The sequence below is a fragment of the Poecilia formosa genome, unplaced genomic scaffold, assembly GCF_000485575.1.
Source record: "Poecilia formosa unplaced genomic scaffold, Poecilia_formosa-5.1.2 Scaffold614, whole genome shotgun sequence".
Classification (NCBI taxonomy): domain Eukaryota; kingdom Metazoa; phylum Chordata; class Actinopteri; order Cyprinodontiformes; family Poeciliidae; genus Poecilia; species Poecilia formosa.
In genome coordinates, this window is record NW_006800553.1 from 90,910 (window position 1) to 107,388 (window position 16,479).

The 16,479-nt window shown below is 40.2% G+C and overlaps 1 protein-coding gene and 1 long non-coding RNA gene across 5 annotated transcripts in view; one reads left to right on the forward strand and one right to left on the reverse strand.

The window, feature by feature from the left end:
• trim2a (tripartite motif containing 2a) overlaps positions 1-16,479 on the forward strand; it is a 43,543-nt gene that overhangs the window by 16,822 nt on the left and 10,242 nt on the right. For 3 of the 4 annotated variants that reach the window (XM_016665731.1, XM_016665730.1, XM_007541527.2), the window contains exons 2-9: positions 5,908-6,086; positions 6,941-7,178; positions 8,016-8,167; positions 8,282-8,462; positions 11,744-12,461; positions 15,138-15,241; positions 15,380-15,547; positions 15,648-15,816. In XM_016665731.1, coding sequence (XP_016521217.1) covers positions 5,953-6,086; positions 6,941-7,178; positions 8,016-8,167; positions 8,282-8,462; positions 11,744-12,461; positions 15,138-15,241; positions 15,380-15,547; positions 15,648-15,816 — 1,864 coding nt within the window. In that variant the 5' untranslated portion in view covers positions 5,908-5,952. Of the gene's footprint in view, positions 1-4,237; positions 4,276-5,907; positions 6,087-6,940; positions 7,179-8,015; positions 8,168-8,281; positions 8,463-11,743; positions 12,462-15,137; positions 15,242-15,379; positions 15,548-15,647; positions 15,817-16,479 lie in introns of those variants that run through there. The other variant, XM_016665732.1, reaches the window with a different exon arrangement.
• Positions 12,898-14,245, reverse strand: LOC103130195 (uncharacterized). The gene is made up of 2 exons (XR_001660202.1): positions 13,728-14,245; positions 12,898-13,629 (listed from the first exon to the last, which is right to left on the reverse strand). It is a non-coding gene; the product is annotated as an uncharacterized LOC103130195 (long non-coding RNA).

Here is a 16,479-nt window from a genome sequence, read left to right on the forward strand (position 1 = left end):
GACTGTTTTTTCATAGTTAACATTTTTAACTGAATAAACATATATAATAATGACCTTTATATGTAATAATAAACATTTCCATCATCTCCGATATCCACCGGACTCTCAGTTGCGATATGTCAGCTGTTTGGGATTCCCCTCTTTTCTTACGTCACCACGCTTTCTGATTGGCTACCTGTCACATTCACCAGGTTGTATTCTCGTTCCCAGTCTGGGTAAACTCCACAGGCTGTGATAAAAGGGCCAAGACAATCAAATTGGGTATATTCAGGATTTAGCTGGAACACCAACATCCAGAAGCCTTATCTGACTGTTCACGCATAATATCAAAAGGACCATGAAGGGCTAAACCAGGGGTGTCCAAAGTCGGTCCTCAAGGCCCGGCATCCTGCAATTTTTAGTTCTCTCCCTGGTGGTAGTAACAACCTTTTCAGCTTGTCAATGTTCTTCTTAGGCCTCTAATGAGCCATTATTTGATCCAGGTATGTTAAGCCAGGGAGAGAACTAAAACATACAGGATGCCGGCCCTCCAGGACCCACTTTGGACACCAAAGTAATTTCTTCACCTGTTTACATGCATCTTGAAGAAATGTTTCATGAATGTTTACCACATTAAATTATTGAATGAGAGAAAACAGCCACTTCCAACTGTAACATATTTCTGCAGCCTTGCTGAGCTCCTCTCCTTGCGTTTCCTCCTCAGCCTCTCCAACTTGCTCCTCATCTACATCCTCTGCTACTGTGTTTTCATTATTTACCTCTTCTGGGGTAAATAATAAAAACAGTCTCTATAACTTGCTCCCCCACTTTATTGATGATCTTGCTGTATCGCCTCTTTAATTGATGCCCATGTCAGTCCGATGTTGTGGTGTTTACCTCGCAGTGACCCATATTGAGCACTGGAACCCAGTCTGGATTGAGCTCATCCGAAATACGTCGGTTTGCCTTTAAGAGGACATATCAGAACACACATCAGTATGAATACTGTCAGTGTTGTGGTACTCGAAGTTGGTCTTGGTCTCGAGACCGGTCTTAAGATCATTTTTTGATGGTCTCGGACTCGACCGCATTTGGTCTCGGTCTTGTCTCGGTCTCGGGCTCTGGACTCGGCAAATTATTTCAAGACCAGTCGAGACCGCAACTGTGAAAATACCACTAAACGTACAGCATACTGTCCAGTTTATTTGTAAACATCTTTGTTTTCAGTGGATGCAAAATGCACCGATTAAAATCAAAGCAACTACAGTGTGTTTCTGTTACTCGCTCCTCCCCACCTTTCACTCGCACGCGGCGCTCCAGGACACGCGCAGTGGTTTTCTCTCAGCGGCAGAAAATGTTTGTCTAATCGTCAGTAATATGATAGCACTGCATAAATAGTAAGAAATCCGATGACCACTATCTCAACATCGCTTCGCTTTCACAGACGGTGGGAACAACGTCTAACTTTTTTCGTCACTTAGAAAAGTAGGTCAAAGAAGGTAAGCTCTTTTAACGTGATGTTAGCAAAGCTAGTTGTAAAGAGACACATAAGCATTTGTGATGGAAAAAAAGTCACTCACTGCCCGAATTATTGTGCGGAGGTGTAGACTGACTTGTCGCATATATGGGACAGCTATGTCCAAAAGTCTGCAATATAGTGAGGTGACATTCAGAAACAGTCGATTCTTCTCCACGGCTCTTTACTTATTAGATAGGACTGGAGTGTCACTCACTGAGAGCCGTTATTCTATCAGATTACCATACGCTGTCAGAATAGCAAACATGCAGTGAGTACCATGCCTGCGCATTAAGAAGTCAGACCGTCAGAGGAGTTGTCATTTCACCATACACAGCAAGTTATGACGAAAATAAGTAATTAAATTGTTTTCAATGATAACTATGTAGATATACATGTGTTGTCATGGTTTCGAAGTGTATTTAAAGCAGGGTCTGGCTGCTGCTGCAGTCAGCTACAACACACGCCCGTGTAAAACTCACTTAACCGCTAAGTCAGGATGCCATACAACTGTTAATAACAAAGTGTATGACGATCTACGTCATGATTCTATGTTGCTGATTAAATGAAATCTTATGGTAATGACGTGTCTGACAGATATTGTCGGTATTCTATCAGATAGCCATACGCTGTCAGGATAGCATACATGCAGTGAGTACCATGCCAGCGTATGCGCATTAAGAAGTCTGACCGTCAGTGGACTTGTCAGTATACTCAACAAGTTATGACGAAAATAAGTCATTAAATTGTTTATAATATGACATAATATGATAACTAGATAGATATACATGCGTTGTCGTGGTTTCAAAGTGTGTTTAAAGCAGGTCTGGCTGCAGCTGGATGGCATACAACTGCTAATAACTGTTAATAATGATCTACGTCATGATTCTATGTTGCTGATTAAATAAAATCATATGTTAATGACAGCGTATGCATGTCTGAGCTAAGCGTATGACTATCTGACCTGACAGAACACCGGTTCTTTGTTCTTGTAATGCTCTGTGTACACTGCATCATTATTTTATTTAATTATGTACGTTGATATTTAAATTAACAAATAACTAAAACACAAGAACGAAAGAGCACGCAGAGCATGCACATTGCGATTGTTTTTGTTCAAAGTGGCAGCTGTAATGTCTGCCATGGTGTCAGACTACCTGGCTTCATGTACTGGGATAGAGAGTGAAAACAGTCACGATGAGCGCCTTCTGCTTGGTTACTTCTTGCTTGTTGCTCCTTGGTCAGTGTTCATAGTTGAGCGTTATTTACCATCAGGGCGTTGCCTCAATTGCTATGTTTAATGGTGCAACAGTGGTGGTTTCTTATATGAGCAATATGGGCAAATGCCCAGGGCGTTAAGTTTTTAGGGATGGCACGAGACCATCATACATTTTAGCACAGAAATGGAATTTGTAATATTGGTAAAATGTATTAAGTATTTAATATCTAGGTGTTTTTATGGGAATATGGATCTTTCAGATTATTTTGAGAAGCAATTTCGATCATATTTTACATTTTATTGTGTCATGTAGCATGGGCCGCTGGTCTTGGTCTTGACTCGGTCTCGACTTCCCTCGGTCTTGGTCTTGACTTGGTCTTGGACCCCAAAAGTCTTGGTCTTGTCTCGGTCTCGATACACTCTGGTCTTGGTCTTGTCTTGGTCTCGGGTTAGGTGGTCTTGACCACAACACTGAATACTGTAAATTTGACAACACTAGTAAAATAGTTTACTTCACAATAAGGTAATAACCTCAATGTTCACTGACAAAACTCGGACTATGCTACAGAAACAATATTAGCCTGACCTAAACAAGGTTGACCCACTTAAATGAACTCAGCAAAACAGAACATGAGTACACCTGGACAAAATCATAGCAAAATAAATTATGACACAACACCAACAAAGCGAATTTAAACCCTCACCAGTATGGAAATGTCTGGAGCAAACTTGTAGGTATCTGGGGATTTTGGAGAACGTAATATCAGGATCTCTCAACCGCTGACACCAAGGACATTCGTCTTCTTTTAGTTAGCTCCATTAGCTTAGCCTCCTCTCACTGTTAATTCCCATTCTTTACGTTCCAACAACATTTTTCTTTTGCATGTTCCACACTGCCGAACTGAAAAAGGAAAGCAAGCTTTCAGTGTGATGGCTCCTTCAGCCTGGAATCAGCTTCAGTCTGAAATCAAGATGTCAGAATTGATTTCACTGGATTTATTTCCAGTGATTCTTAAAAACAGGCAACGAGAATCTTTTAAACAGTGTCACTGTTTTTAAATTGTTTTATTCTGTTTTATAATTGTGTATATGTATTAATCAATTTTGTTTTGTAACCAGGTTGCTGTGTACTGCAGACTTCTGCCCAGGTCCCCCTTGAAAATGAGATCAAGATCTCAATGGGGTTTACCTGGTTAAATAAAGGAATAAAAAAAAAAAATGTTTCCAAGCAGGAAAATAGTGAAACGAAAGTCTGTTTTCCATCTTTTTACCTTTTCAGTCATGTGATCGGACATTACACCCAATAACGCAGCAAGTTCGTCCCATAGCTAAAATATCTGTGAGACAGTCGTTTTTGTCGGTGGCATAAAAGATGGCGCTGACACCCCTCCGACTAGAGCAGTGACGTCACGTTCCGAAACTCTATTAAAGACACAAGTTCAAATCCTTTAGGACTTTAGTTGAAATACCGTCAACTGGGACTCTAACCCTTTAGGACTTTAGTTGAAACATCGTCAACTGGGACTCTAATTCTTCTTCAGCCATAGGCAACTCTAAACAGGTGGATTTTAAGTTGAGATTTAAAGGCACTCAGTGTTTCAGCTGTTTTACAGTTTTCTGGAAGTTTGTTCCAAATTTGTGGTGCATAGAAGCTGAATGCTGCTTCTCCTCATTTGGTTGTGGTTCTGGGGATGCAGAGCAGACCAGAACCAGAAGACCTGAGGGGTCTAGACGGTTCATACAACAACAACAGATCTTTAATGTATTGTGTATAATGTAAGTGATGGTGTTTGGACCCAGTGGCTCCTGTGAATCCTCCTCTGTTGACCTGGAACCTTTGGAGGTATATTTTAAACCTGTTATTACAGATCTTGGTTTTAAGGTGGACAGTGATTTTAAAATGGACAGCCAAATCAGAGCCGTGGTTAAGTCCAGCTTTTATCATTTAAGGCGATTGGCGTCAGTGAAATCTTTTCTTTCCAGGCAGCATTTTGAAACAGTGATCCATGCTTTTATTTCAACTCGATTGGACTACTGTAATGCACTTTATCTGGGAGTCAGTCAGTCGCTGATCTCACGTCTGCAGCTGGTTGCTGCTGCACTACTTTTGCTGCTGCACTACTTTTGACAGGAACTCGAAAGAGGGAACACGTGACCCCTGTCCTGGTCTCACTTCACTGGCTGCCTGTATATTTTAGGATTCATTTTAAAATTCTTATGTTCGTTTTTAAATCACTGCTTAATCTTGCCCCTGCTTACCTCTCTGAGCTTCTTCACCCCCACATACCCTATCGGTCTCTCAGGTCAGCAAATCAGCTGCTCTTGGAGGTACTGAGATCAAGAAGGAAGCTCAGAGGGGACAGGGCTTTCTCTGTCATGGGCCCCAAGTTATGGAACGACTTGCCTTTGCACGTTAGAGAGGCCCCTTCACTGTCCACTTTTAAAGCTCATCTTAAAACCCATCTATTTTACTTGGCTTTCAACTCCAGCAGGATCTAGTTTTAAATTGTATGTTTGTTTGTTTTTAAAAACTGTAAGAGTTTTTATTTTTTTTATTTTTTTTATTGTTATGTTGTGTTTTATTGTACAGCACTTTGTATCAGCTGTGGTTGTTTTAAAGTGCTTTATAAATAAAGTTGGTATGGTATGGTATGGTATGGTATTGTGGTGCTAATCCGTTTAGTGATTTCTGTACACCCATATCCCACTAGGGACAAGGGTGTACAGAAAATGGATGGATGGACTTTATGTTTAGAGCTTTTTGCTTCCTTCAAAAATATTTTTTTTTGCTTTAGATATCAGTTTGATTTTAACCTTACTGTATTTTCCTCTCAATCATTAAATTCCAACTATCTTCTTAAATCCTGCTAGCTTGTCAATATAACAAGGTAGGGTCTAGTAAATCTAGCTTCCTACTTATATTGATTTGAGATTATCCAGGTGTGATTGAAAATCTTTCATTAACACTGTATATTGTTTAAAACATTGTTGTGTAATTTAACTGTGTCAGTTCCAGGGATTATTCAGGAATATGATTTCTGTATTTCAATGGTCTCCCAGCACTGCAAGCATTCACAAAATTACAAGAGGAAATGAACAAAGAAAATTTCATCTTAATTATCCAAACATTCTGATGTTATTACTGTTTTTGATCAAACAGTTAGTTTGGTTGGCTTGCTTTGTCACTCTTCAGGGTCCAGCATAAGAGGAAGAGGGACTACGATGTCAGAGCTTTAGGATGGCCACGGAAAGCTCCACTATTCCCAGTCCTGTTGTCTGCCAAATCGACAAGCAGTTCCTGATCTGCAGCATATGTCTGGACCGCTACCAGAATCCCAAAGTACTGCCCTGCCTGCACACCTTCTGTGAGAGGTGAGAGGACAGGCTGAGGTGCTAACCAGCATGCAGGACAACACCCAGTATTCTGTGTAGCTACTTTTTCTTTGCTGTTTGTCTTTGGTGAAGGAAAGAATGGCTTTAAATATAGAAAGGGTGTGTTCTCATGTTCTCATGAGAGAAGATGTGTTTGGTGTGTTGGTCATTATTGTTAATAAACTTCTGTTTCTGTAACAATAGACCAGTGGTGCCCAAAGTGGGTCCTGGAGGTCCGGCATCCTGCATGTTTTACTTCTCTCCCTGGTTTAATGCACCTGGATCAAATGATGGCTCATTAAAAGGACTAAGAAGAACATTTACATGCTGAGGAGAACTAGAACATGCAGGATGTCAGCCCTCGAGGACCCACTTTGGGCACCACTGCAACAGACAGATTGCTAATGGTACATATCTGTTCTCTTTGCTCTAAATTATTCTGGAAAATCAGGTTTCATTTAACAATATACTAGTATATTATGGGGTAGTCTTTTCTGCCGCTTTTCTTATTTATTTAATTTCCCTCTGGAATTGCAACATGCATGGCCACTGATGACAGAGGATAAACAGTTTTTCTGTAACAGTGAGTTGTTTCTCCACTATTAGCACACTTAGCAGCAAGTACATTAGGATCATTGATGGCACTAAAACCCTTCTCCTGACTTTGATCGATGAGTTATTTTTAACCTGGAGCGCTGTATTTCTTCAGATGGTTATAGTAGCACTGAAAAGAGGTGGAGAATATTGACCTTTTCATGGATTATCTGTCTCATATTATGCTGTCACAACTTGGTTTTAACAAAGTCAACTGAAATGCAGTTGACTGAGTGACATGTTGTTTACTCCAACTCCAGGTGCTTGCAGAATTACATCCCAGCCCACAGCCTCACCCTGTCGTGCCCCGTGTGCCGTCAGACATCAATACTCCCAGAGAGGGGGGTGGCCGCGCTGCAGAACAACTTCTTCATCACCAACCTGATGGACGTGCTGCAGCACAGGCCAGATACCTGCAGGCAGGAGGCCACCACCCTCAGCAACATCACCACCGTGGCAACGGGTCGACTGCTCTCCTGCCCCAACCATGGAGGAAGTGTAAGTGATGCTTCCAATGAAACCAGTCCTTTTTAATCACTGTTGTGTCTCAATTTTTCTGCTGCATTTCACCATTAGAATCTGTTTCTTATATTTTTAATCCCCAATAAACCATTTAACATCTGGGGTAATTTTAGTTTTTTTTGGAAGGAGATAAAATAGTGGCCAATTCTGAATATAGCCTGTATAATTATCAGACTTTATCAGTGTAAAGATGGAAATTGCAATTATCTAGTGATTACATTAGATATAAATGGTGAGCAGAAGTGTTCCAAGGACATAACCCTGTATCTGTATAATAGTTAGTATTTAATAGTTAATAGTTCAGCAGATCGAGTCTGAAAACTTCATACAGGAAGGGTTTTATTCAAAATCAAGACTTATATGGACTCAAAATTGAGCTGCAGCTTGTGGTACACTGATAAATCGACCCCGATTTTCTTCATTTTGGGAGATTGGTGATCTGCCGATACTTGCAGAGTATCTGCCGTCAGATCGGTGTATTTTATCCATCGATCATATCTACCTCAACAAAGGTCTGAAAATCAGTCACTGTCCTCTTCTGCTCTTCTGTGAGCAAGATTTAACTGACAGATTGTCCCACCAGGTCATGTCTGCACATTTGCAGTTAACAATCATCACCCCATTGTTGCCAACTCGGCAACTTTGTTGCTATATTTAGTGACATTTCAGACAAAAAAAAATCAGAATCGGCAGGTCAGGCTTTTTAAAAATCAACAATTGGCCAGAAAACTGCTGTCGGTGCACCATTAGCTGTAGCCATTGTTGCTAAATGTGGCTGAGTGAATTGATCTAAACCTTTTATTTGTGTTCTAGGTGATGGAGTTTTACTGTCCTCCATGTGAGACAGCCATGTGTCAAGAGTGCACAAGCGGCGAACATAGAGAGCACCCAACTGTGCCTCTTAAAGATGTGGTGGAGCAGCACAAGGCCTCACTGCAGGACCAGCTGAATGCTGTGAAGAAGAGGTAAGCTAGGTCTTTAAGCTTATTAGACAACAAAGACATGATGGATTTAGAGAAAGCCCTCCATTCCTTTCTGTTTTCGGTAAATGGCTGCATTATGTGCCCATCTCGGTCTAGACTGCCAGAGATCGACTCGGCTCTGCTGTTGCTGTCAGAAATCCTGCAACAGCTGACCAATCAGAAAAGCTCCATAGAAGATGACATCCACACAACCTTTGATGAGCTGCAGAAGACTCTCAATGTTCGCAAGAGTGTTTTACTGATGGAGCTGGAGGTCAACTATGCACTCAAACAGAAGGTGAGGTTGGAGGTTTAAACATTCATAAGGGACCTGATAATCTTGCTTTTTTCTAGGTTCCTTGACTTTGCATCAGTCATATGTCAAACTCTGTAATTTATTATTTGAATTCACTGGACAATTAAACCTCCATGCTTAACAACTTAACAAAAGAGCAATTAGACATTTTCATTTTGCTTAATGATATTCAGTGTTACATATTTAGTATTGCAGGGGTCAGAAACCATTTGCATCCAAATGATTTTGTCTTTGCTCCTAAAAATGTATTTGGCGAAACAAAACTTCTTTACTGTTGAGAAAATAATACATATGTGAAAAAGTTTTAGAAATAAACAGAGTTCATTTCAAAATGATTGATGCCCTTATAAGATTTAGGTTTACATGTTTGTTTTTTTATTTAGTTAATTTTTTTTATTTTACTATAATGCTTCTTCTGACTGGGTATATGTTATTATTAAAATATAACTATTATTATTATTAATCTTGCAAAAGAGATTTCTAGTCACAATTTTCCCGGTAAAATAAAGGTTAAATAAAATGAATGTTTTAAAGGAGACATTCCTTGGATGCAGATACTTGGAGCTCATCGTGATCAGTGTTGAATCATAATATCAGTGGAAAAGAGCAAAAAGAATTTGTTTTTTATAAAGCCAATTAAGATTTTTCTCTTTTTATTGACATATTTAATAAAACGTCAATAAAATCGTTTCTGACACACAACAGATGACACATGATCTGGGTGTGTCATATATTACTTTTTATTGACATTTTTAATAAAATGTCAATAAAATCAATGTTTTTTTCTTAATTATTTTACCTGCTATAAGATTCATTATCTTCTGAGAAATGCCACTTTATTCCTATCAAAAACACACTTATTTTAACAGGTTCATTAATAGCTAAGGTCTTACTTCCAATGTTTTGATTTTGTTCTGATTATCATGATTTTACAGCTTTGTTTGTGTAATGTTATCGTTTAATGGGATATTATCAGTGCTCCTAGTTTAGATTTTTGCTGAGCAGCACTTCAGTGCTGTTACCTAATGAATTATTAAAATGATTTCTAGTGATTGGACACTTTTATGATGTTTACATATCTAATCAAATAAGTGACTGCCTGCTTTCCTCCCTGGAGGCCCTGACAAACTGAAATCTGTTTGTTAGGACTTCACTTGGCCTCACATCCAGTCACCTGGTCGGAGATCAGGCCGAGCTGACCTGCTCTCTTGGAGTTCGTCAGTCAATGATTTACAATGTATAATTTACTGGGATCAAGTGTGTGAAGTCAACACACATGATCCCTGGGGTAAAACACGTGACTCTCTGAGATCCTGGCACTATGGCTAGATGGAGCCAGTGAGCTGTGCTTTGTTTTGTTTTTTAATTTTTTTCTTCTGGGTCGATCTGGGTGTGTCATGTGCAGTGAGAGCGTACCATACTTCTCCGCTGTGCTCTTCACACTGGAGACACTTTACCCTCAATCCCTGCTCTGCTCTATGCACAGAGGGTTTTTCATTTTCTCTGGTAGACAGATGAGGGATTTTGGATGAAACTTTTCAGATCAAAAAACATTCATGGCATCTTGCTTTGGAAAAGAAGATGACTTTGATGATCAGATCTCGGTGAGTTTACTGATATTCCAGTTGAAAAGAGGCAGTTCACCAGCAGCTCACCAAGCTTTGTGAGTTCTCTTTCATAATAGTTTTCAAGTTACACCTTATAGCAAGCCATATTTAGTTGATATATAGTCAGTATTTTACTGCTTGTTTATTTAGTTAATATTTAAGGGATCTGTTGTGTGCAGCAGCATTAAATGCAAGGTTGCTGCATGATTCAGTAATGTTTGTTTGTCAAATAAGCAGAGTCAACACACCAGATCTTTCCTTTTTAACTGACATATGTAGTTCTGCTCTTGTAAACACCTCAGGGTGACAAAGAAAACTGAAACAGAAGGAATAACTGACACTACAAAACTGGAAAAACTGGAAATCGTTTCAAATCAACATTTTCATGAAAGGCAACCCAACATATTGTCTCTTATTTTTCAGTTTGTTGAAGGAGATTTGTGTTACAGAAAACTGAAATTGCTCCAAAAGTAATTCGAAGCAGATGCAGAGTAAAGAAAAATATCCCTTCCCCATAAACTTTACACATTTTACACATCATAGTCTTAAACGTCATTCAACCACATTTTATTGTAATTTCCTTTCATATGATGGATAAAAACAAAGTAGTAGTACTCGTAACCTGAAAAGTCAGGCGTAAATTTGTAGTGGCCCCTCTACTATGATACTTCAAAGTGAAATCCAGTCCAACCAACTGCCTTTAGAAATCCAGCTGGTCCAGGAAATCTGTAGAGGCATCATGAATATCAAGGAACTCAGGTCAGGAAGGAAGTTGAGAAGTGCAAAGCAGAGTTATGTTATAAACCTTTTCCAGATATTAAGGAGAGCACAGATTAGAGGACCATGCAAAAATCATTTGGTAGCACTGGAGGAGCAAAGAGATACACAGCTCAGGTGGAGAAACTGCTGAAAGGGTGTCTATTAGTTGCAAAAAAACAAACAAAAAAAACAGCTCATAATGTGGGAGTGGCAGCTGGAAAGATACACTGCGTGCAGAATTATTACGCAAATTGTAGTTTTGAGGATTAATTTTATTCTTGAACAACTATAGTATTCTTGGTCAAAAAGCCTCTCAAACCTGAACATTTAAATAATAAAAGTGAGATTTTGGCTTTCTTATGACAATATATATGTGTGCACGACTAATGAGCAACTATTAGTGTGCAGAATTATTATGCAACTGAATTAAAACGGAAAATTTTCCCATCTCAATTGTTTATTGTCATCTATTAAAGTGAGAATAATAATCATACAACTCTCTTATCTCTACTCGCTTACCAAACAGCGACAAGAGAGTCTGAGTAGAGGCAAAGGGTGAGCGCAAGGAGAAGTTTTGAGTGCAATCATTGAAAGTTTTGAGAAGAAAGACATGAAGTCCTGCTTCCAGACTGAACATGTGTGCTCTTGGATTATGCCAGAAAAATTCTCCCATAATGGTAAAGAAGAGTATTGACACCATGAACTGTCATCATGTCTGCATTCAGATATCATTTGGATTTGTCTGAAACCCCCCCCCCCAAAAAACCACAACTGCTTTCATTTGTTTCCCATTTAGGTTTCAACCTAATGTTGGCTTCCGTTTGTTTTCATTTTTAAAACTACAGGGGTCATTTAATGCAGTGTCCCTCTGCTGCTCCCTGGTGTCTCCGTATGTAGGTTCTTCAGGCCCAGCTGGACACACTGCTGCAGGGCCAGGAGGGCATCAACAGCAGCTGTAACTTCACGGAGCAGGCCTTGAGTCATGGCACCGAGGCAGAGGTGCTGCTGGTCAAGAAGCAGATGGGCGAGCGCCTCGTGGAGCTGGCCAATCAGGAACTTCCTTTGCAGCCTGGGGAGAACAGCCAGCTGGACTTCCTCATGGAGACTGATGGATTAAAGAAATCCATCCACAATTTGGGTACCGTGGTAACTACAAATGCTGTCGCATCAGAAACCGTGGTGACAGGTGAAGGGCTGCGGCACTGCGTGGTGGGCGTGCCCACGGCTGTCACCATAACTACCAAGGACAAAGATGGAGAGCTGTGTAAGATGGGTAACGCAGTCATCGCTGCTGACATCTCTTCCCCTGACGGGAGCAAAGTTGACGGGGAGATACTGGACAACCAGAACGGCACGTATGAGTACCTATTCACTGCTCCCAAAGAAGGCTTTCTGACCCTATCCCTGCGCCTGTACAACCAGCACATCAGAGGAAGTCCCTTCAAAATAAAGGCCACCATCCACTCATCCCCAAATACAGATGGCACCAAAAAGACGCTGAAGTCTCCGGGCAGTGGACACGTCAAGCAGAAAGCCATCAAGAGGCCGGCAAGCATGTACAGCACAGGGAGAAGGAAAGAGAATCCCATTGAAGATGACCTCATCTTTCGGATAGGTGAGGAGGGTGTAAGGGGGAAGGGGAGGGTGCTTCCTAAGTTCCAGGTGCAAAGTGTTGCACCACTGCTGCAAGAAGACTTTGGGATGTAGTCAGCACAGCAGTACATAGCTAAAATAATTTAATTTTAAGATGCACAATTGAAAATATGGTACTGTGCAAAAGTCTTGACTCATCCAAGTGTAACACAGATGAGAAGGGTATTTTATATATTAGATGAATGGGCCAATAGGTTCGACTATCGGAGCATGGTGGGGTGTTTAAATGACACACAAAGGCAGTTAAATGAATATAAAGAAAAACAACTGGCTTTAGTGACAAACCATGAAATTAAACAATTATACAAGACACACAATTATGAAAATAAAATTACACACAATAAAATACAAAAAATAATAAGTACTTGGCCAAGTGCGAGTTCTCAGTTTTGAATCTTTTGGGTGCACCCTGGTAATCTGAATTCTAAATCATAATAGGCAACAGATCAATCAATTCCAGTTCCAATTAGGCTCAGCTCAACACCATTCACACGAGGAGAATTTCCTACACAGCAGTTTGTTACAAAGTACCAAATAAAAACCAGTCCAAAAGGTGAGATCAGAAATTCCAGGATTAAACAATAAAAAGAAAAATGTCAGTCAGTGGTCTCACTCATAACCAACTGTGTGTGAAGATGTGAGTGGTACCAGCCTACCACACTGCGGGGTGCAGCAGGACTCCAAATGGAAAAGAAGGAATCCAAGAATCCAGTTCTTTCTAAGTCCAGGTGGGAAGGCTCGCCATCAAAGTCACAGGAGGAATCCAACCTCAGGAACAATCCAGCATAAACAAAAAAACCTGACCTGTCAACAGTCAGGACCAGCAGAATCATAGGATTTTATTAAGCTGTTCTAGCTTTAATCCTTAAATCATGTTTCTGTATATTTGACATCAATTACTGTAAATTACAAAAGCATTTCTTCAAACGATATTAAACATTACATTTTATCCAAAATCAGTAAAAGTTTACATTTTAATAATCAAATAGTTCAGATAAACAATATTATTCAACAAAAATGTGATAAACAGAACAAAAACCCAAATGAAAGGCACAGAATATGCTCACCGATCTCAATGCGACACGTTAGGGACAACAATATGATGGCTCTCAGTCCGGACCCGTGAGGCACTAGATAGTGTAATAAGGCATATTTTCCATGCTTTAGCCTTGATAATATGAGCTATCATTGTGAACAAAGTAAGAATATAACGTAAATTAGGTTTTACCTTCAACTGAACAGAGAACAAGATGAACTTAAAACGTTAGCCTAGTAGCCATTAGAGCTAAACCAGTAGCCGTTGGCCGTTAAAGCTAACGAGTCAGCTCTAACGGTGTTCAGCAGAAAAAGTGAACTTGTCTTTCCTTTTCTTTTTTTTCACTTCACGCGTCCAGCTTAGAAGTCGGATGATCTGGGAAAGCGTTTGTTTAGAGTTGTATAACTGTTTTAAAACAGAGACTCTCACGCTGCCCAGCTTAATCGTTTCCGGATCTCTCTCGCTTACACACTCAATGCTGCGGAAGGGCGGGTCCTGCAGCGGCAGTCCGAATTCTGATTGGTTTAAACTCACTGGAAACTAAACTTCCTATTGGCTAGGTAGACCACCTAGCTTCCCTAACCTCCGTTTCTTAATGAGGCATCCCCATTTTATGTGGGTTACACAAGTTCTCTGTATACTTTGCTTAGTGGCAGTATTATATAAAATAAACTTTTGAGCATTTCACCATGTTAGTGCTATTCCCTCATCAAAAACATANCAAGTTCTCTGTATACTTTGCTTAGTGGCAGTATTATATAAAATAAACTTTTGAGCATTTCACCATGTTAGTGCTATTCCCTCATCAAAAACATACCTGAAGAGTTGCTTTGATTGTTTCATGCATTTTTGAGAAATATTTTAATCTCCATGGTAACCATTCAGCTGTGCAAAATACCTGCTTGGATCTAACACCGCCTTTGAGGATGAAGCTCCTGCTCAGAGCTGCTGTCTCCAAGCAGAGCCTCTCCCTCCCTGAGCATCCCTCCTACATGACTCCCACACTCACCTATTTCAGACTAGCTAGTGGAAATGAACAAACACCTGACGGAACTCATAAGAGTTGCTTCTCAGAGCAACGCTAAAACTGTTGCTGAAGGGTTAATAGAGGAGCGATGTTATGATGATTTCCTGAAGACGGAGTTTCAGAAAGGCTATGTATACATGGATACATACATGCCCGCCCGCCCCCATATATATGGGTGATTCTATTATTGCAGCACTTATATAGCAGAGGGGGGTGCATAGAGGGAAGATGAGGAGTGGCACACAAGACTGTGATTGGCAGCGCAAAGAACCGCCTCCTGGCTCTGATTTGTTGCTTCTAGAGAAGGCAGATTGGGTGTTTTTTGGTTGGTTGTTGCTGCTCTTCTCGCATCACACCATCCCACAACAAAAAAAAAAAAAATAACAACAGCAACAAAAAAGAAAAAAAAAAAATGTTTTCATAAAAGTTACATACTGCACCTTTAAGGAAAAAAAGAGATTATATAAAAATGTTCAGAAACAAACCCAGTCTTAACCTTTTCTGTTTCAAGACATTGTAAATAGAATATTGTTGCGAGTCTGATATATTATGGCAGGACTATTTTTTTCTTTTAGGCACTAAAGGAAGAAATAAAGGGGAGTTCACAAATCTGCAGGGAGTGGCTGCCTCCTCTCAGGGAAAAGTCCTAATAGCAGACAGCAACAACCAATGTGTTCAGGTAAAAAAAAATATAAAAATATTTTCTGAAGATGTTTATAGATTTTTAAAGCTTGAATGTAGATTAAATATATTGTTACGCAGTAGTATATCTTGATTGACTCTGAGATTTTTTTTGGCTGTGTTTTACTCTCTGCAGATATTTTCTAATGACGGCCAATTCAGAAGTCGTTTTGGCATCCGTGGCAGGACCCCAGGTCAGATGCAGCGGCCGACGGGCGTGGCTGTCCACCCCAGTGGTGACATCATCATTGCAGACTATGACAACAAATGGGTCAGCATCTTTTCAAATGAAGGCAAGTTTAAGGTAAGTTTTTTCTATTTTGTCTTTGTTCAGGTATTAGATAAAACACTGAAGCTGTCTCACGTTTTGCATAGCAGAAGCCTAAAGTGTCTCCTTTCTGTAGAACAAAGTGGGCTCAGGGAAGCTGATGGGACCCAAAGGCGTTGCGGTGGACAGGAACGGACACGTCATTGTGGTCGACAATAAGGCCTGCTGCGTTTTCATCTTCCAGGTCAATGGCAAGCTGGTCACCAAGTTTGGTAACCGTGGCAACGGTGACAAGCAGTTTGCAGGTATTCCCAAAGATAGAACTTTGAGATGCATGTGGAAAGCTGCATCTGTGCCAAAACATTCAGAAGTCATCCACTTGCTGTTTTTCTCTCACACACACACAACACTAAAATTGCACATATACACTAAAATATCACACACACAAAGCATACAGACATACTATTCTGAATGATAGGTCGAAAATGTGAAAATGTGTGAACTAACACTAAGCTGAATGAATGGGGATGAGATTTGTATTTGTCTGTGTGAGAGTTGTCACGGGGGGCAAGGCAAAATTTGGAAATCAGATCACGCTGTGTTGATACCACAGCGAAGTGAGCTTCAAGTTGGATATTGGCGTTCCACAGTGTAAGCGGTGTTTAGCTCAAGGTTGGAGTAAGCAGCCTTAGAACCAGAGTAAGCGGCGTTAGAGCCCTATGTGAACCCCCGAGCGCTTGAGGAGGGAGAGGTAGAGAACGGCTGGCCGAAATTAGCGTTCATAAATTGGATCGACCTTGAGCTAAAGCAGTGTTTCTCAACCTTTTTTGGGCCATCGCCCCCCTAGCCTTTATCCAGGTCCCTCATTGACCACCACTAAAGAATTTGTAGACTACTTTGCTCTGACTATTATTTTATTATTAATATTACTATCACTTTTGTAGATGTTAGTAATATTAATAATAAAA